At 41.7% G+C, this 22,615-nt stretch overlaps 1 protein-coding gene across 1 annotated transcript in view; it reads left to right on the top strand.

Annotated features, from left to right (window-relative positions):
• Positions 1 to 22,615, top strand: part of Tnni3k (TNNI3 interacting kinase) — a 259,531-nt gene that overhangs the window by 84,344 nt on the left and 152,572 nt on the right. The window contains 4 exon segments of the mRNA XM_021157700.2: positions 6,102 to 6,246; positions 6,320 to 6,424; positions 10,429 to 10,523; positions 11,118 to 11,267. Of these exon segments, the coding sequence (XP_021013359.1) occupies positions 6,102 to 6,246; positions 6,320 to 6,424; positions 10,429 to 10,523; positions 11,118 to 11,267 (495 nt within the window).

Genomic DNA, 22,615 nt, shown 5'->3' with positions numbered 1-22,615 from the left:
GATCAGTGATAGCTGCTGCCTTTTGTACCAAAAAGGATGCACGGCTCCAAAAGGACACGGTTGTCAGGACCACAGAGCTGCCAGCTCCTCCGGTCTAAAATTCAGATTGGTAATCACTTACTTAAGCTAATCAATGCTTTTATCCAGTGGTGATGAAGCCCAGTGACTCATAGACATCCCAGCAAGAGGCTGGAACAGCTTGCAGTTCATGTCAGCCTCTTCATTTTGTAGAAGTTGAAGAACTCCTTTCACATTGTCTTCTATAGGCCATCATACTACAACTTGGGTGTCTACATAATACTATTACCACACACAGCATGCACGATCAGAACAAAAGAAAGGTGTGGACCTCACTTAAGTCTTGAGCAGTCACTCATTCCTTCAGTTAGGCAAGGCTGAGGCACATCTGTAGGAAGCCCGGCAATATGTTCACATTTATGAAATTACTTTGCTCTTCCAGAGAACTGGAAGTGCATTTTCTCTTCCCTCTCTTTATCCACACCAGCCTCAGCTTTTTATTTTCCTGCACAACTCCAAAACCTAGTAGTGTCAAATGGGTGCTGCTTATAATCAGCACATCTCCAGGATCAAAAGACTCTTCTGCAAAAGACATCGAAATTCATGCAGCCCCATCCTCCTTTGTATACCTTGGCTTCACAGGATAATTTCTAGTGCTTTCTTTCTGACTCGAACAAGTACTACATTCTTCCTACTCAATCATTATTAAAAAAAAAACCAGCATGACTCAAACACTTAAGTATTCTTATTTCTTTCCAGTACACTTGATATGAAGCCCACTTTGCACACCAGTGGGTTGCAGAAAACACAGCATACCCTGACCCATGTGACAGATGGCACAAGACCCACCATCAGTGAACTCACCTTTTCAAAAACTCTCAAGATGATTTGCTACAACTCTAGACCTTTCTCATGGCAAATGAACATAAGAGGAAGATTAAATGAATGGCCCCAGAAGATGGACAATTTTCAGCTTAGTATTTACACTATGTTTCCATGGAAATGGAATGCCATTTGAGAATATATTCAGGTTTACAAAATTGCCAAAATGTAATTCAGAAGGCAGGCTCTTCAGTTCAGTGCATTTAAGGAGTGTGCCTATTCAGTCAGGTGTTTCAAGTCTCTACTCTGCTTCAGTGTGGCTCTTGGGGCAGGAGAGAGAAAAGAATAAATCCTCATGTCAAGAGGTTAAAGATGCTCAGATGGTCCTTAAAACTTATCCTTTTTGACAAAGTTGAAAAATGGAAACTTTTTAATTCAACATTCATTAGCATTTGCTAACTCATTGTTAAACACTGAAGTTCTTTAATATAAGGCCCCTTTTAACATGCCACAGGCTACTGCAGAACTCTCTAAATATCTATCAAGATGGGGGCTGGGAAGAAGGTTCAGTAACTAAAAGCATGCACTGCCCACTCGGAGGACCTGAGCACAACTGCTGGCACCCAATTAGAGGGCTCCAAACACTTGCCATTCTTCTACCCTCCCACTGGTGAGCACCTGTAATTGGATATGAACATACACACATGCACAGAAACACATCCAACCCGTATACAAATCCACCAGAGGTACATACATGCACAACTAAGAGGAAAAATCATTCTAAAAGAGCCTATAAGATCATGGTCAGGATGACTGCTTTATTTTAAACATATGCCATTGAAATAATTATGCAGATTTGTGACGGGACATTTATTTAGTAAGCATGTGTAATTTATTTTAAACAGTGGATAGTCTTTTCCGTCATTGCTGACTTGATCTCGAAGTTTGGTTTTATGGTAATGTCAGGAATCAGAAATAAGGAAGAGGGAGTTCCATATCCAACCATCCAACAGTCTTTCAAAAACCACTGGTAGGCAATCATTCTCTTTAAAAATGGAAGTGACTGTGAAATGTTTTCCTGATAATGAAGTGCATGTATTCCTTTGAAGGACTCTTTTATTTAAATACATTGGTTAGAGTTTTTACTTGCTTTGCTGGGGATTGAGCCTCAGTGCTTTGCCCATGCTAAATAAACTGCCTATTGCTAAGAAATAACTCATCATTTTGGTGACAAGTATTCATGAAGTTACCTTGCTGACAGGAGCTAGAGAGAGTACCCAAGGAGCTGAGGGGATCTGCAACCCTATGGGTGGAACAGCAATATGAACTAACCAGTGCCCCCCGGAGCTCGCGTCTCTAGCTGCATATGTATCAGAGGATGGCCTTGCCGGCCATCAGTGGAAAGAGAGGCCCATTGGTCGTGCAGACTTTATATGCCTCAGTGCAGGGGAACACCAGGGCCGGGAAGTGGGAGTGGGTGGGTGGGGAGTTAGTGGGGGAGAGGGTGGGGGACTTTTAGGATAGCACTGGAGATGTGAATGAAGAAAGCACCGAATTAAAAAAAAAGAAAAGAAAAATAAAGAAAAGAAAAATATTGAACTCATTCTACAGTTCAGGCTGGTCTTGAAGCTCTCATCTTCCTATGTTGGATCCATCTGGGATCAGAGAACCTACCTGCACTGCCAGGCCTGGCTTTAGTAAAAGATAAAATATTGATAAATATCATCATATCTCAGTGTTCCTGGATAATGTAAAAATTTTTATATTTTAGTCTCTGTAAATCAGTCCAAGAGAAAGAAAAATATCTCACAATGACCATGGCAAAGCTGTGTGAACCCTATGTCTGATGCCATCTCCCTTCAGTGTATAGTGGAAGGCAGAATGCCTGCAGCACAGGGAGGAGAGTTTATCAGCTAGGGAAACCTTGAAGTTCACTTGTTTCTGATGAAGAGGAATAGCAATGGGAGAGGTGACGATGGCCGGTCGGCTCTCCATAGTGGCCACAGGACTGTGCCACTATTCCTTGAAAGCTTCAGTGGAAACTTGGGAACCTTGGAAGAAACTCCTAATTCCATGGGCTCTAGCATGTACCCATGTCATTGACTCTACCAGGTTTCTCACAGAACATGAGAAATAAATTAAATAGACAAGCAGATCAAAACCAAGCAGGATTGTCTTCCGGAGTAAGGGTGTTCTTCTGAGGCATTGCTCACAGGTTTTCAGGAGAATTTGGGGGCTATAGCTGAAGATTATCTGTTTACTTAAGACCTTACAGGGTAATTAATGAGAGGGGCTGTCAACAAATGCAGCCGCTAGCAAGTGAATCCATCATCATTAACTGCTACCTGATGGTGTGTCACCAGTCCGAATATGCTACATGTGCTTTTGAGTCTATGGTCTTCCCTAACTTTCCCTAGAGATTGTTCATCATTTAACAATGTTTCCCCTGTTCCTTCTGCTTGTAAAAACACATCAAATAATAAGTGACTTCGGAAAGAAAAATCATAATAAAGCAAATGTGTCTAGAACAGCTGATCCAATTATTTTCTTCCCCAGATATTGAATTACCGTCAGACCTAGAATTGAGCAGTTGGTGTTCAGTTATTATTAAGCCTGTCTTGCAACTAGACTTAATGTTCTTAGAAGATATATTTTTATGTATTTATAGTTTATTGGTTTTAACACAAAGACTTGTAAGGGAAATTAGGAAATAGGTAGAATGAACTTCATTAAATGTGTGTGCATAAAAAATATCACTCTAAATGCATTACGAACATAAGGTTCATGAATGTTTTCTGTTTGTTTCCAATAATGGCTCTGTTATAGCCATGACTGATAAAGTATTAGTATCTTAACACTGATACAGTGATAGATGGTTGGTGACTATTTAAAAAGTGAGACTACAGTCAGATCCAAAGCTAATTAATAAGGATGAAAGGATGAAAGGACAGTGTTAAAAGGCTGTTGTCCTGATTAGTGCCCACTGTAAACTAGATACAACCTAGACACGCTTTGGTAGAAAGACCCTCAATCAAAGAGTTGCTTTTATCAGACTGGCCCCTAGACATGGCTTTGAGAGAACATCATAATTAATGATTGATAGGAGGACCCAGTGCACAACATGCAGCACCAGCCCTGAGACATTAGTCCTGGGCTGTCAGAGAGCTAGCTGAAAGTGATCCATGATTGAGCCAGTAAGTTCCATCCTCCCATGGTTTCTTGTTCATTTCCTATTTGAGTTCCTGTCCTAAGTTCCCTCTGTGGTGGATTATGACTGGAAAAGATAAAACAAACGAGCCCTTTGCTTCCCAGACGACTTTTTTCCTGTTGTTTTCTGAAAGGAGAATAAATAGATGTGAGGTAGCTTTTGAGTCTGAACAGAGCAGAGGAGTCAGGCTCAGAGCTCTCCCAGGAAAGAACCATCTCCAACTCACAACCCTAAAGGTGTCCCATAGAGACATGATGCCAGCAACGCCAGACACATGCAGACATTGGGATTCTACAAAGGGCCAGCCAGGACCCTGATCCTGTGGCTGGAATCACTACCAGGAGAGACTGGATAACATTACTGTCACTAGTGACCATATTGCCAGGACTATGTTCTGTACTCCTATGTCATGAGCTCCAAAGTCGGGTGTATCTTATATTCTTCAAAACCCTCTTTAACAAGTGTACTTAAATGTCTTAACCTCCCTTCTAGCCCACAAGAGGTAGTGGAAAGTAAAGGCTAGTAGGGAAAAGGAGGATATGGACCTGATTAGAAATAGTTATTTGAGGTGAATCTAGTCTGCATTGTCAGAATATCAGCAGTTCAGTACACATGAATCAGCAGTGTTAGCTCAATCCGCTTGCAAACACCACTCATGAATCAGCAATGGCAGTTTGATCCAGAAGAAACTGGGAGGTTCTGCCAATTAGATGGAGTCCACAGAAGCAGCAAGAAGCTGCCTGAAAACGACTAGAAATTCTTTGTTGCATTTCTCTCTGTAAAGTCTTGAGTGGCAAGGTGAACCAATACCACATAGTATCATCCACTGTTTGTTAGGTTATTTTTATACCCTATCCAAACATCACGTGTTTTCTTAAGTATCCTCTCAGGCAAAACATCACAAGCCCTTTTTCCAGGTAGCTTCCAGAAAAACACCATATACCTGTTCTTTGCAAGCATCCTTCCATGTGTCTGCTTCAACAAAAACATCGTTTAATAAGGCAATTTCCAGAATAATATCACATGACACAAAGAAATTTCCACTTCAGCCAGGGTCTAATATGCAGAGGACTGAAAGGTGTCATAGATGGGGGATGCCCAATCTGAATAAGTGTGGAGAATGGAGGGTCTCTGCTGAGAATTGTCCAAGAGCAGCACAGATAACTTCTTCAGGCTCACCTTCGCCTGTCTGGAGCTTCCAAATGGTCCTTTTCCTGTCTGTTAGAACCTAACATTTAAGGAGTGCTAGAGAATATTTTCCAATCTCTGTGTTAGTATGTCATCTCAATTCACATATTCAGGTTCCACACAGAATCTTCAGATACTTATAAAGCTGTATGGTTAAGAGAAAAAGACAGAGATCCAGTTAAGCATCCTCCTCTGAAATGCTTCTCTATTAGTATAAAATAGTGCCAAGTTTCTCAGCTGAGGGGTACAGCACCTCCTGTACAGCGCCCTAAACTTTCAGATGACTGGCTGTCACCTCCACCCACTGAATCAGCATGACTGGGTTTAGTGATCTAGATGAGATTTGCATATTGGGCATGGAATGTACAGAAGCTTATGTTGAGGAGGCCAGAGAACAACATATAAGAGTCAGTTTTTTTTTTTTCCTTTTACCATGTGGAGCCTGGGGAGAGAACTCAGTTCCACAGGTTTAGCAGCAAAGGTCTATGTCCACTGACCTTCTCAACAGTCAAGGACTTTTCAAAGTTTAATTGAACATCAGTCAGATGAAAAAGGGAGTCAGTTTGGAATGGATACTTATGGGAAAGAGACCAAAATGACTACACCACTGCAAGACAAATTTGATTAGCTGTAGTCCATAGAATTACGAGCACTAAAAAAAAGCCTGCTTGATATGATAATAGACAATAAAATAGAAGTTTAACTTTTCACATTGGTTGCACTTAAGCTTCCTCTATTATAAACAGTAACTGGCAATTTCCAAGAGTATCTTGGGCATGTAGGCAAAGCACACGACAGTATACATATGAAGGGTAAGAAAGAATGGATTCCAGATGACATATCTGTGCTTTTTTATCAATGGCAGTGAACGCTCAGGACAATGAAGACCATGTCCCTCTACATTTCTGTTCTCGATTTGGACACCACAATATAGTGACCTACTTGCTCCAGAGTGACTTGGAGGTTCAGCCTCATGTCATTAACATCTATGGTGACACTCCTTTGCACCTGTGAGTATGCCTTAGCATTTATCATGTCCAACTCATGTCCTTTTGCTTATTAAAGTATCTTCTTCCCATCCAGGGCATGCTACAATGGAAATTTTGAAGTTGCCAAGGAAATTGTCCACGTAACAGGAACTGAAAGTCTGACTAAGGAAAACATCTTCAGCGAGACAGCTTTTCACAGGTAGAGAATATCTCTTTGTGCCAGACACTGAGTTTGGCTGACACCACTCAGCACCCCAAGTCATGTATACAAAGCCATAACAAACAGTGACAGATGTTGAAGTCAGAAAGTGAGCACACAGGTAGGGCAGAAGAAAAGCCTGGCTGGGCACAGAAAGGCAATGTTGAAGCAGGTGCTTCCATCAGCAAATGGATCTGTCTCCAGATGCTGCTTTTCTGGCTGGAGCCACAAAGACATGGACTGATGTTGCCAAGGCAACAGGCCTATCAACATCTGTAAGCATATTGCTACTCACTCTCTGAAAAGCTGCCATGAGGAGCTGTATGCTCTCTCTGACAAGAATCTCATTACTAGGATTCATCAACATCAAATGCGACACTTTCTCCCTCACTTTCTTAAACCTTATGTGCAAATGTGTCTACCCAAGATATCCATCTGCCAGCTGCTAAAAGCCTAGTTAGGATGGTATTGGGATACCCAGGATGTAGCTCTTTTCTTGGAATCCATAAAAACCTTTTCCAGTATGCTTAGCGAAGTGCCCTGAAAGATCAGCTGGGATTGGGAAAGATGCACCCCATGAATGAAGCAAGGGGCTGCTGATCCGGGAGCCACAGCAGCTCCTAAGCTTTCTAGGAGGAAGTAGGTGCTTCACAACATTAGGAGCCCTTGCTTGGAAAGGGTTGTTATTTTGCTACAAAAATAATTTGAACTTAATAAACTTTGACTAGCTTAGACATCACATATTTCTCAGCTAATTTGCAACTTCTAAAAACCATACTCCAGGCTGATCTGTTGTCTGTGTATTGTTTGGTTTGCATTGGCGAATAATAGAAAAGTAAAAGACTCTTTGATCCTAAAGTAACATTAACCCTGCACTTCTATATCAGGCATCAAACCTTCAGATATAATATGGGTTTGCAGGGTGGCTTGTTTTTTTAACAATCAAATCCATTACAAAGAAAGGAAAGTTAAGGAAACTACCACCTAGGGAGGAATCAGAGACCATACTCCAGGTTATTGTGTACATTATCACATTTAACTTCAGAAATCTTTTGAAATTGAAGCAAATCTAATTATCTATTAACTACTTCCCTTGTTGCTATGGCCAAATAAAAAGCTCACATGGAGCAACAAGCAGGGAGGTTCTATTCTGTCTCACAGTCTGAGGAGACACAGTACGGCAAGGTATGAATGGCATGATAGCTGGAGACTGGGCAGCTGTTTGCCTTACATGGGCAGCCAGGCATCAGAGGTGAGGGCTACCACGCTGCTAGCACCTCCTTTCCCTTTCTGTGTTTAGTCTAGGACACTGCACATGGGACACTGCCACCTACATTCAGGAGAGGTTAAACCTCTCTGGGAAAATACTCACAGGCACGTGCAAAGGTGTAACTCACTTACACCCCAAGGATTTATTCATACAGTCAGGTCTACAATATAACATAACCATGATAGAATGTGTGTGTGTGTGTGTGTGTGTGTGTGTGTATGTGTGTGTGCATGCATATGTGTGTATGTGCATGTGTGCATGCATATGTGTGTATGTGCATGTGTGCATGCATATGTGTATATATGTATGTGTGTGTATCCACACACATGGATAAGCATATACACATGCATATATGTATGTATACATATGAACACATACATCTATACATACATGCATACATATATACACACATGTACATATCTAGGTATAGTCACATAAACACACACATGTATATACCAATATATGTTTTTGACCTGCCAAGTCCTATAACTAGTTGTTTTGAAAGTACTAATAAAGCAACTTGGACAATGAACTATATTTAATGGGTAACATTGCAGTTCAACTTCCAATGTAAATAGTTGAAGGTGATAAGGAACCATTTTACCAAGATAGTGATGATTATCGATTTATTAACCCGGTGAGTCATTCAAGGAAGACTTACTGCAGACCTGCCCTCTGTTGATGGAAGTAGAAACATTAACACACTAGGATCACTTATCTCCTTACAGAAGCCCTTCTGTGAAGTGTGAAGGTGACCAGAAGTGTGTCCACCAGCACACACACTGCTATGTGTGCCATCCTACTGACACCAGGAAGAAGTGGGCAATTATTTGTCACACAGGGCAGTTTCATTAAGAATGGCTTCCTCAAGGCCATCCCAGGAGGAAGAAGTAGTGAGATGCAGGAGACTGCCTCTACTAGAACTGAGTCCCTGCTCTCTTCCTCTAGCCACGGTTGGATGGGTGCTGATCCATATGCTATATGAGGAAGCCTCAGCTTCCTAGGGTTTTGGAGGATTGCAAGAGTGACCATTTTCTGTAGAGGCCAATTGCAGGAGAGGGGGGGCATTTCTGACACTTGCTTGTTCAAAACAAAAGCCAATTATCATTGCTTAATCTTTATTTTCTTCCTGACTCAATTTAAAATTAGTCAGATTAGACTGGATCCAAAATTAACCCTGGATGTGGGGATGTATCTAGAAGAGCTTAGCAGCGGGGAAGGGGAGACAGTCTTGAAAGTGAGTGGCAGTTTCCAGGTCTATAAAATGCACAAGGGAAGAAAACTAGTGGAGCCAGCCTGTCTCCCTTTACTTCCTGACGGCAGCCCTGGCTGATCTGCTGCCCCAGGTTCTGCTGCTTGCCTTCCCTGCATAACAAACTCTTCTCTCTTTAACTGTGAGCCAAAAAGAGCCCTTGCTCCTGTAAGTTGCTCCTGCCCCAGCTACAAGGCAGGTATCCCACGGGCCACATGTCTGCCTTACACAAACCCTTCCCCCATGGATCTCAGCTTTCGCAGGAAACACATGAAGTCAAAATTCCATCTAAGTAGTTCAAAGATGTTAAATTCATCTATAAAAATATTAATTGTTTGGGGTCCTTAAATATGCCAGTGTTACTTCCACCTGGGAAGAGCTGATCATGAGCATGCTCCACGGGGTGTGTGTGTTACAGATCCATAGCATGAAATTTCAACAGCATGACACAAGTAGAGAGGATAAAATAAAACCTCAGGCTCAGAGTCCCGATCATACTCCAGATCCCTGGAGGAGGTGTAAGCATGCTCCCTGAACAGGGACAACCTGGAGCACCTACTCTCTGGCGAGCACCAACTCTCTGGTCACAGAAGCCTTTGACAGATCTGGGTCATTTTCCTGGGGATTAATTTCAGACTGTTACCTCAATTTGACAAAAGTTTGTCTGTAATACACATTTGATTGTCTTGCACGGATCTGCTAGGTTAAAGGTGAACTGACAACAATGAGAACACTTGCTCAAAATACTAATAATTTCATACAAATCTTTGTTTGCTCCAGATGTTTAATGTGTGGTTCTGTTGCCCTTGGTAAGCAGCACTCACAGGAGCCCTGTTACCTCCTCTCAGCTCCTTTTCTCTCCCCCCCCCTTCCTTCTGTCTCTGTCTATGACTGTCTCTGCCTCTCTGCTTCTGTTTCTCTGTGTGTTTAACTCTCTCTGTCTGTCTGTCTCTGTCTCTCTGTCTGTCTCTGTCTCTCTGTCTGTCTCTGTCTCTCTGTCTTTCTCTGTCTCTCTCTGTCTATCTCTGTCTCTGTCGCTGTCTCTGTCTCTCTCTCTGGATTGTCCTGGATTCATTAATTTGTATTAATTAATTTGTATCATTTCTTATGGTTCCCATAAGGACACATCCTGGGCAATCTAAACAACAGCAATACACCATTTCACATTTTCAGATATACAATATACTGACAACTTTGGTCTCCTGTACAAATGCTCCTTTTAGATTGAAGATTATCACCATTCCTCTGCTTTCCTGTATTCAGCCTTCTGCCTGTGTCATCTTTACCCCAAGTTCCATTTCCCATAAAGTCATCAACCAGATTGGGTTAGGATCTACTGTAATGACCCTACTGCATTTCCACTATGTCTTAGAAGGCAATATTTCTAAATAGAGTCTATAGTAGAATTCTGGGATATAGGACTTCTGTGGAGACATGACTCAGCATATAGGAAGCTCTCTTCCTTATTTTCTGCTTCTACAGTGCTTGTACCTATGGCAAGAACATTGACCTGGTCAAATTCCTTCTTGATCAGAATGCTGTGAACATTAACCATCGAGGAAGAGATGGGCACACAGGTAAGACTGCTGGGAACATCATGTCTACCCGTGACTGTCAGTTCTCAAAACCGGTGTTGAGCCTAGAGGCTGATAATGGTCAGGCCCCAGTGGATGCGGTGTTTTTATCAATTAGAATCATCTAGAATTAATGGTAAATGGCAATATTAAAAAGCAATTGAGTTTCCCCAGGGACTGTCCAGTCTCCCTGTTGTGTTCAAACCTGCATACAATCTTTGCACCCTGTGTTCCCTCCATCACAGTAGGTTGATGATCATGGCATTTATCTGCCCTTGGTGTGGTGCTCAAGAAAAATACTCATTGAAGTCTTTATTACTATCTTTGTAAAGGCAATATTTGTTCTTGATAATTATTGTAGAAAGAGGAATGAAAAATTAAAACACACCAAGTTAATATAGTCAGTATGGAAGGTGGTCCAGACTAGAGTCCCTCTATTGCTGAATATATTACCTGTTTTCTCAGTAATAAGATTAACTCTTCATTGCACTGCAATTAGGGATTTGTATCTCTGCAAACAACCCTGTTTGTGGGGTGACTCTTTTGACATCAAAGCGTCTTTTCTTCTTTTCCTCCTTTTGTTCTTTTCCATCACAGGATTACACTCTGCTTGCTACCATGGCCACATCCGCCTGGTTCAGTTCCTACTGGATAATGGTGCAGATATGAATCTAGTTGCTTGTGATCCCAGCAGGTCTAGTGGTGAAAAAGATGAGCAGACATGTTTGATGTGGGCTTATGAGAAAGGTATGTTTTTAATCATCGCATCTCTGCAGCGACACAGTGAACCATGTGCATAGATTATGTCAATGCATCAGTAATTTCTGTGCTTATATGACATGAACCCTTCCACTTCCTCTGTAAATTGTGTGTAAGGCTCTGGGGACTTGAATCAGAATCCAGCAGGCCATTATTAGAGAAAGCAACTTTTGGACTGTAAATGAGCCGATTCATTCTTAGCATTGATGCTGAAAAAGGACTGGGCTGCTTTAATTCTAAGCTCTAGATAAACAAGACAGAGATAAGTGACCATAGCAGAGTGGTTTAGAGTTGGTTTTTATATCTTAAAGAAAATGTTGATCTATGTTATATATGTATGTATTATATATGTGTGTGCATATGTATATTCATGTGTATATGCATTTGTGTATTATATATATGTATTTATGTATGTATGTGTGTATATGTATATATGTATTTCGTGTGTATGTACTTATGTATTATATATATGTACTATGTGTGTATATGTGTGTATACATATGTATTTATATGTATATGCATTTATGTATTATATATATTATGTGTGTATTTATGTGTGAAGGTATGTGTGTATATGTATATGTGTTTATGTGTGTATGTATTTATGTATTATATATATGTATTATGTGTGAATGCATGTATATATATATATTTATATGTATATATATTTATGTATTATATATATGTATGTGTGTATGTATGTGTGTATATATGTATTTCTGTGTGTATGTATTTATATATTATACATATATATGTATTTCTGTGTTTATGTATGTATATGAAAGAGAGAACATTTGTCAGTTTAAACTCTGCTAAGGATTTCTGTGTTATAAAACAAGGGAGATATGACACAAAACACACAGGTTTCACTTTAAAAGGAATAAGAGAGAGTTTATTCCAGAGCTAAATTGAGCAACCATGACCCAAAAACACAGATTTAGGTTATTGAAATATGATAGTCTAATATGTTAATAGTTTTGTGAAGATTTTATAGCTACAGAACAAAATAAAGTCATAAACTATGACATTTTCAAATAAATTGATGAAAACATCAGATATACATGTCATGTAAGGACGTCTCTAAGTGTCCAATGGGATGTGATGCCATCCCTGACTTTTGGTTTGGTGGAACCCAAAGGGCTGTTGGCATACACTAAAAGAGTTTACCTAATAGGCATGATAATTTTGTGTCATGCACAGTGGTGGGCAGTAAATAGTGTGAGATCTATCTTGGAGTGTGGTTGATAAACCCAGTGATACTCCATTATAGAAAACCCATTTCCCCTTTGCTGCAATGTATCAATTGTAAATAGCTTCTTGCTTAGGGGTAGAACCCTGTGTCTACTTCCTCTTCTATGTTCTGAGACCTGCCTGGCTTGAATCACAGGTCTTGTGTGAGCTGCGATAATCTCTGAATTCATATGTGTGTCAATTCTTTTCCTTGGAATCACCCCTCATTTCTCTGCTTTACACTCTTTCTACCCCCCAACCCCTTGATGAATAGGTCCCAGAGATGTGAGGCAAGGGATTTGATAAATACATTCCATTCCGTACTCAATTCTCTCATGCTCTGTACAATATCCAGTTCGTGGATGCGTCTTAATTTCAATCTACTGCCTCAAGAAGCTTCAGTGATGTGCACTGAATCCATGATGTGCATCAATCCATGTGTGTAGCAGTATGCTATTAGAAACTGTTGTATTACCATGTCTCTTGAGCCAAATAACAGTAGTGGGGTTTCCCTGAGCCCATGACCCATCTAGTATCAGATTCCTGGTCACTTAAGCAGTGTCAGATATGGGTTCCATGTCACAGAATGGGTCTTAAATCTAATCAAAAAGTGAATGATCACTCCTATAACATTTGTACCACTACTGAGCCAGTATATCTTGCAGGCAGGTCACAGGGTTTATAGGTGGGTGAATTGGTGATTAGCTTTCTTCTCCAGTAGAGCACCTTATACCAGGAAAGCCAGTCAGAAATATGAAGCTTCTAGTTGGGTGATAACTTGATTTCCTCAGGTTGTATGACATGAGTCAGCACTCTCTTCACCCATCTGGCCTTCCCATGCCATGAAAAATAACCAATAATCTTGGCAATACACTGTGGTAGTATCCAACGGCTCAACAAAATATAACAAGTTTCTGGCACTTGAGGTTTTACTTGGTGGCATGAGACGTGAATTTGATGATTTCATTTAGACCCCTTCCATATATGTAGATAATTTAGAAAGCTTCTATAGCAGTAGGCTTCCATATAATTTTCCTAATGGCCTTTAGCTTTCCTTGTCCTTCCCTGGGTTCTCTCCTTTGCACAGCTCTTCCATCACCTTCCCAATTTTATCCTCTAATCCAGTTTCCTCTTTGAAATTTAAGATATTTAAAGTATATGTAAAATAAGTTTCTCATTTTCTTTTAAGTGTGAGAATCCTTAAAGATTGCACTGGCACACAAAATTACCAAGCGGTAGGCTATCTCAGCTACAAAGTTGATCTAGAAGGTTTTGTGCCTGAATAGGGTGAAGTCCATTAAGGAGAAGAGAGATGGAGTTTGAAGGATGAAATGCGGAACTACTGTAAGCTTAGATACAGAGAGACAGAAAAATACACAAGCCTGAAGTTCGCTAGTGAAAAAAAAAAAATGATGTGGGATTCCTTTTATACAGGAGAGTCAGTAAAATAGTGGTGAAACAGCAAACACTTTATATCCTTACACAAGCTGCATCCACATAGCTAAACAGATTCCTACACCCACCCAGAAGCCAATGAAAACCTTTCACAGCACCCAAGCCCCAGAAACACTCCTGATAATCTCTTCTAATCCCTTCCCCCAAGGAGCTGCCACAGCTTCCTTCACTGACTAATGGACTTGTGTTGTGGTATATGTCACTGTATCTAGTTCCTGTTGTCCAACAACTTGTGAGATCAACCCTTCTCTCTGCAGGCAACTGCAGGCCGCAATTCATATGGCTGCTTAGTGGAAGGTTTTGAGGCAGTATCACAACTCATTCCACTTATTCTTCTGTCCACGGGCATTTGGACACATTTCCGTTTAGAGCTTTCAGAACTCACTTGTGAGTGTATAGCATGTCCCTTGATGGATATGCATGCACCTCCATAAGATACCAAAGCTTTCTACTTCTTGTTAAAAAGCTCCAAGTAACTCCATCTTTAAGTGCCAGTAGAGAAATCTCCCACAGTTTAAAGCTTGGAAGACCTCACTAGGTTCTTTTTGCTCTGCACAGCAAATTTGTTCATGCATGCTCAGACAGCCCTTTCTCAAGGGCTGTGATCGTCAGTGAAGCAGCCTTTACCCAGCATTCATATCGAGGAAGCAGCTCTGAAGTTGCTGCTGCAGCTAGCTCTTCACAGAACCTCGCTTTCCTTGCCTTTAGTTGATTGAGAGTGATAGTATAACTCTGGCTTTATTTATTTTATTTTCTGTTGGAATCCACTCCTCACAAAACAATGAATTACGGTGCTGCCTCCTTAGCAACGGACAGCAGAAACCCTGTAGTTCAGAGGGTCTGCCCACTCATTTCTCTAGCCCTGGTCTCCATCTCTTATCTCTGTTTGTCCAACTGATTCTCCAGGCACCAGCATGGATTTCCATAATTACTGTGAACTTTAACAAGCTGAATGTTAGTGCCCAGGAGACAGATGGATGGCTTGCATATGTTCGGAGGCAAAGCGAATCAGACCATTGTTGCTACCATTCTCTGGCATCATTTTCGTGCACTCTGGGAAGACTGACACAGCCTTGTTATTACTGTCAGTGGGAAGAAGTTTCTGTTTGTTTTCAATAAAGATATGCTATCATTTGTCCCTTGGAGAAGGGATCTCCAAGTTAATTGATAGCTTTAGAAATGGACTCTTCCATGCGCAAATGAAGAGGAAGTTGAAGAAACAGTGAGGTCCATGCAGAGTTCTCTCTACAGAGCAGGATAGATGTCATTCAGAATGTACCTGCCTTACCCCAGGAAAGAGAAGCTAGACAGGGACTTCACAGATGGGGTCTCTTTGTTTGAAAGGACACTTATATTAGTTAGGGAAGTCTGACCAAAGGAATTTAAGAATATGGCCCAACACAAAACCCCAACTTACTTCAAATACCATGAGAGATTATTTTGTGATGCTTCTGTCACTCAGTTGTACAATTCCCAAGCATGGACTTTGTGGATGACAACATCATGTGGCAATGACAAGGCCCTGAGCACCCTGGCTATATCATCTAAGACTACCCTCAGACTAGAACAGCGTAGTTCATCCTTCTCAATGCCATATGTGTCTTAATGGCCCTAAAGCACACATTTTAGCTTACCCCAGCTAAATTTTAGCCAACCTTCACTTCACTATTCTGATATAGTAACTTCAGAAGTGCTTTAAGGGTCTAGAATAGTAAGTTGTACTTTTTGAATATTCCCTGAAAAGTTGACTCACCCTGGTTTTATAGGACCATGCAGGATGAATGTTGTCTACTTACACGAACCTTTTAACACACGGAGACAAAAATTAATCTTGGGAAGATGTTGCCTGCTCACCTCAGTTCTGCACTGAAGTCTACTGTTTGAGAACTAGCCATATTTAGCTAGATTGCAACAAGCCCCAATTTTACAGTATTTAGAGTGTTCCTCCAGCTTTCCCTACAATTCCGACTGAAAGTGAAGGAAAGGATCCAGTCTCTCTTGGATTCACTCTGTCCTTTCCCTGGGGCACAAAGGACTTATGTGAATCAATTTTAAATTGTCCTGAAGAAGTAGCTAGCAGCCTGGTTATGTTCAAATCCTCTGCCCTAAGAAGCAGTATGGAAAAACCATTGTAAAGATCTGCACATAGACTTACACGATCATTAAAGATGAAACTGCTAAATGAAAAGATCACAGGCAATTAGAATTGAACCCATAGCTCAGTGGCTTGTCTGGCAGTTAGATTTGAAAGGCTGCCTTGGACAAAGGAGAGCACTCTTTTATGTCAGGCTGTTCAGGGTCAGAAAATAACCCAAACTAGAAACAGAACTAAAAACTCCTGATTTGCTTCAGCGCTGACACCAGTTAAAGTAATTTACAAAAGCTTCTACCCCAATATTTAATTACCCACAATGCAATATTTATATGTAGCAGAGGTGCCATAATTTACAGTGACAGGAAGCTGGGGTTGGAGAATTAGGAGTAAGTGAGCAAAACAATAAAACTTGAGGCTCTTGTCCTGAGATACATGCTTTGTTTATTCTTTCTGACAAGGGGAGCTGGACATGAATTATTTATACTAAGTGTGCTATCACGTCCTCTCTAACTGAGTAATGAAATTTCATAGTCATGATTTCCTATAGATTGTAGCCCATAAAAAGTAGCTGAGGGATGAAGGTGAGGAGGAATAGAGGGAAGAAGTGGTAGATTCATGAACCATTCTGGAAACTTTCACTGATGTGTCCTGAAGTCCTCAGATAGCTTCCTTGCTGAATTCTAAGGCAGCTGGAGAGCAGGTGTGTGGTTGGTGAGCCTGGGGTGGCATGCTAGAGTGGACCAGGAGCAATGGGGAGGAAAAGGAAGAGCTGATAAAAACCTGACATGGAATTTTAAACCTGTGTGGATTTCTATACTCACTACCCTTTACATATTTAGTTATTCTTTGAAATATAAGTAATAATACTAACCATCATTTAAGTGGACAGATTTTATTCTTACTATAGCTATTATATACAAATATTTTCTGGAGTATAGCTACTATAAGTATTGGGTTATATTTAAACTGGGGAGACAAAAGCTCACATTTGTCATATCTATGTAGTGTATATTTGTATAAATGTATGATCCAACAACCAAAGCAATCTACTTCCCATCATTTGGTTCATTGAGGAAGAGGTTTATTCTGTTGCCTAGACTACCCTGGAACTCAATTTCTACTCCAGACCAGCCTAGAACTCAAAGCAGTCCTCTCAACAGCAGCTTGCGAAGTCTTGGATCCAGGGATGAGCCACCATGTCTTGCCTACAGAGGCCTTGAAATAGGGGCTGTCTTTCCACTATGAAGACTTTGGGAGTTATCTGCTAAGTCATGCCTGTCTGAGACGCACAGCTGTTCACAGAGAGTAGATAGAATTCTGCTTCACTGCAGAGGTCAGACATTTGCCTACACAGTGGAAAATGAGGCTGTGTGAAGCACACATGCCACCTCATTACCAAATGAGCACAAGAATATCTCCCAATATCTCTCTGCTTTATCCTAAAACCTAAGACGACCAATGAGCATTGACTTTACCAAATCCTGACAGGAGCTGAGAACGAGACATGTTTAGAACATGATCGATCCTGGATGCAAATAGTCTTTCATCATTTGCAGTATGCTTTAATATATATGAAATAATCATATATAGTATGTGAGAAGGCCTTTGATGCCTCTACTGAGGGGGTTTCAGTCCCTGGCGATCCCATTATACAAAACTTAAGAGTAGAAAAGCAATTGCCAGGTCATGAGACTACTCATTTTTTTTTTTTTGTTGCTCAGAGCATACTACTAACATTAAAACATCAAGACTAAAGCAAAAGTTGATAATCCCTATTTAAAATTTCATTAAAATAATTTGAAAATATGATTCTGATCCATGTGGCTGTGTGACAGTAATGAAATCTCTTTGTGCATGTTAATCCTCTTGACCGTGGCAGGGCTTTCAAGCCTTGTTAAGGAAGACCTTTGCTCAGATTCCTACCGATTCCAGAGGACCACACTAATAGGTGACCACTCACATGAGTGTGAGATCAATGTGAGACCATCAGCCTCATCAATACGCTCCTACTGTGCATCCCTCATGCATTCTGCTACCTGATGACACCATCCACAGTGTCATTTACACACACACACACACACACATATGTGTGTTTGTGTGTATGTGTGTGTGTGTATCTTTGACCTTTTCCCCCTCACCTTCTTACCCCAGCACACAGACCATTTGAATAAAAGTCCCCTCAATCCACTTCAGTATATTTTGAGTCTATCCTTTCCTCTTTATTTTTACCACCACTGTGTTACTTCAAACCCTTCTGATATCTTGCCTGATTCATCTTAACACCTTGTTAACTCATTTTTCTCTTAATATCACTTACGCCTACTTCTCTAGTTATAGTCTGCTTTCAGCACACAGCCACCTACAGGAAAAAGTCCTGCTTGATATCATGCCCCATGCATTTCCTGCTTCTCAACCATTGTGGGCAGTTACTTTTGTCATAAGAGTGACATGTCAACCATCGACACATACCAGTTTGAATGTTTTGTTTTGTCACATATATATCTGTTTTCCATTTCATCCTAAAACACCTTATCCTTACTAACTGCAAACTTTTGTATAAAAAGTTTGGGGGCTGTCTTTGTCTTCCAGAAACTTTAATCTCAGTGACTGATGCCTAACAGAAGTTCAGGGCATGCTTGTTGAAATGAAACCAGTAAAGAACGAGCCATCAGGCATGACAATCTATTCCAGGGACCAGTACAGGGCATCTTGTGAACAATGTTTTCAGGAATACTAATTATGGTTATCCTGTTGACTCTGAAGCTATGTCTATAAGAGGGATATCTGACTTAACTTCTGAGTCTCTGTCAATTTTCAGCTTTCATTTTTAACACACCACATCCTGGAGTCCTCTGAGAGGGAAGTCTCAACTGAGGAATTGCCTGGGTCAAATTGACCTGTGTGCATAGCCCACTGTGACCAGCTATGGCCTAAGAAGTAAAAGTCAAGCAAACTTCTGTTCTACATGACTTTTCAATGGAGTGATTTATCACAGCAACAGAAAAGACACTAGGAGAGAAATTGGTGCCAGGCGTGGGGTGGTGCTTGGTGGACCAATCTGTTTTATTTAAGGACTGTGGAAGTATTTGTATTCTGTACTGGGAGAACCACTGGGTGTTTAAAGATCAGCGAGCTACTTCCATTAGAGCTTGGAGGATAAGAATGCTGAGAGAAATACAAACAGGGAATGCCTTGCTAGTGAGTTTTATAGGAAAATCAGAGCAGAAATCAGGAGGCAGAAGCCACAGGACACTTGTGGAGCTTGCTCTCTGCCTTGCTTCCAGGTTCTTGCTTAGCTAGCTTTCTTGTGCAGCCCAGAAACACTGCAGTAAGAGTGGTGCTGTTCATGGTGATCTGGGTCCTGCTGCATCACTGATAATCTAGGCGATTCTTCGCAGACATGCCCATAAACCAATCTGAGTTAGACTCCTCAGTTAATGCTTTCCTCATATACAACCCTAAGCTATGTAAAGTTAACAAAGCCAACTAAGACAGACCTCCTAGTCACGTAAATAAGCAGAAGACTCTTGCAGAACACCCCCCCCCCAGGTTCCCATTTCAATACACTGGAACGGCATGTTACCCTGGCCAGGATCTTTTCCTCTCTTGGCTTAGTTAACTCACCTTACCTTTCAAGTTCAGCTTGTAGCCCTTCCCTAGCTGGACCACACAGGTCATGGTGGGACATTGCTGAGATGTCAACTCAGCATCTTCTATTTTCCCACCTAAAGCTTGGCTGAATAAAATTAAAATAATGTATATGGTGTAAACAAGGCATGCAATTATTTCACTTTGCTGCTAAATAACATTGCTGTAAAAGTGAGGACCAGCTTGATTTCAATAATGAATGTATTATACCTTTTAATTTATCCCTTCATCAGAAATACATTGGCAGCTAGTCAGTGGGTGCTGTGCCAAGAACTGAGGTGAAGCCATGAGAAATACAGGTAGTATCTTCATGCCTGATTAAGGTCATAGTTCTAGTATGAGGAGACAGACCAACCACCACCACCACCCCCCAAAAGAAAGAGGGAAATAATGAGATAATTGCTGTCAATAAAGTCAGGTGAAATGGGTAATGAGTAATGTGTTTATGGACATTATCTAATACTGAACAGTCAGAGAGGCTTCAGTGGGAGGAATGAGGAGCTGGCTTCTGAAAGGTGCTTGATCAATGGTCAAGTGAGAGAAAAAGCAAAGAGATGCAGTGAGAGGGAAGGAATAGAGGAAGGAGAGTGGGGTGTCTTAGTGGTCACAATCTCACAGCAAGTGCTTATGCTTGCCAATCTCTACTAGTGCTGAAGGGTGAGTGGCATTTTCATCTTGTGATGCAGGAGCAAGTGAAAGGGCAGATTGGTCTCAAAGCAGAGCTGTGTTATCAGAAGACACAGTGAGTTGGGGATTCTTTTCACCTTTGGTCTTATCGACAGTGTAGAGTCAAGACCCTCTACAGGTAACAAAGCTGTGGAAAGGCAGACTTCAGAAATGACCATCTAACTCCACTTCTCAGAGCCTCCAGGAAATGAGATTTTGTATGAAAAGAAGTGCACAGAGACATTGGACTTAACCTCACACATGTCATTGTTGGAAGTCATGTTCCTCTGAGTCAGTTGCTCTGGTACAGAGCTGTGGTTGTACCTTGACTCATCTGGGCAACCGAAGCATAAGAAGTCAGTAAAAATTCCCTGAATTTGGGGTGAGAGGTGGCTGGATGGGTGGTGCTTGCCATGTAAACATGGTGATTTGCATGCAATTCTCAGAATCCCCTTTAAAATGGCATGCATAGCCATGTGCACCTGTGACCCCAGCATCAGACAAGTGGTTCACTAGGGCTTGCTGCCCAAACCAAGGGTGCTGAGCATACCTGGAAACTGATAGACTTTACTTGGTGAGCTCCAGGGACATGAGCAACCCTGAATTGAAAAACCAAGGAAAGTGTCTAAGGAATGAGAGACAACCTTTGGTGCATTTGGACACTCACACAGACACACACACACACACACACACGTGCACACATGCATGCACACATACACACACACTTACTTTCCTGACTAATGGAGTCAAATTCCCATGTCTCTTGTAGTCCTGGAACACAAAAGGTCTCAATCTCAGACTCCAGGTGGTGTAGCCATCACTACCCTCACTCAGCTGACCTCCATGTCTACTCTTGAACTAACTCTCAGGCAAGGAGAAGCATTGTCCATTGCCTCTAGGTTGAAATGGCAAGGATACAGAGATGCTATGAAAGCTAAATTTTCTTCCTCAAGAGTCATGAAGACCCAGCTAGGTCTAAGACCATGATACATTACTGTGCTTTCACCCTAACATCTCTGGAGACTGGCTTACAGCCTCACAGACCTAGAAAGTGGCATAACTCTTCAACAGAGTAAAAGTAGAAAGTCAAACTTGCCAAGCCCCCTGCTACAGACACTGAAGCTCTGAACATGCAGACTGCTGTTATAATTGAGTTGGTAACACAGCAACCTGACATCTGTTTAGGATACCTGAATGTACACACTAAATTCTTAGCTATAGGAGAACATTTTATTTAACCGGTGGAAGCTTGGTTATGTCTGTGCGTGTTGGCTGTGAGTATCTGCCTGTCCACTGTCAGAGCCTTGGCTTCATGAGTCAATTGATGACACTCCGAGGTAAATGCTCCTGCTTCTCTCCCCATGACCAGGCTTGGGACCAAGCCCTGCGGCTTGTGCATCCTTCCTTTCCTGTTGCCCTGCGGCTTGTCAGAGAGCTTCCAGCAAAGGATCCTCTCCTACACTCGTGCCTTCAGAACTGTCAGCAGGAGGAAGGAGATGAGGCAGAGCAGAAGGAGCCTCTTGGCACCTCCCTGGCAGCCTCTCGCTTATCACCAGCCAGAACTCAGGCACTCATTAGGCTCTAGATAGAAATTATTCCAAAGAAAATGCCAGAAAATCGTGCCACCATACTGGCAGGAAATTAAAACTACTCAGAGCAAGTGGAGCCAAGAGAGCTTTTACAATGAGAGGAACATGAAGAGTGTGATCAGCTGCTCTCTCAGGCAGTCAGGATTCATAATGCTGATCCTGATCCACTAAGGGAGCACCCATACTGCACCCTGATCCACTAGGGGAGCACTCATACTGCATCCTGATCCACTGGGGGAGCACTCCTACTGCACCCTGATCTTCTGGGGTAGCACCTATACTGCATCCTGGTCCACTGGGGGAGCATCCATACTGAATCCTGATCCAATGTGGGAGCACTCATACTGCATTCTGATCCACTGAGGGAGAACCCATACTGCATCCTGATCTACTGGGGGAGCACTCATCCTGCATCCTGATCTACTGGGGGAGCACTCATACTGCATCCTGATCTACTGGGGGAGCACTCATACTGCATTCTGATCCACTGAGGGAGAACCCATACTGCATCCTGATCTACTGGGGAAGCACTCATACTGCATCCTGATCTACTGGGGAAGCACTCATACTGCATCCTGATCCACTGGGGGAGCACCCATACTGCATCCTGATCTACTGGGGAAGCACTCATACTGCATCCTGATCCACTGGGG

Source organism: Mus caroli, chromosome 3 (genome assembly GCF_900094665.2).
Source record: "Mus caroli chromosome 3, CAROLI_EIJ_v1.1, whole genome shotgun sequence".
NCBI classification, from domain to species: domain Eukaryota; kingdom Metazoa; phylum Chordata; class Mammalia; order Rodentia; family Muridae; genus Mus; species Mus caroli.
Note: the sequence above shows the minus strand (reverse complement) of the source record. Positions and strands in the feature narration are given on the sequence as shown.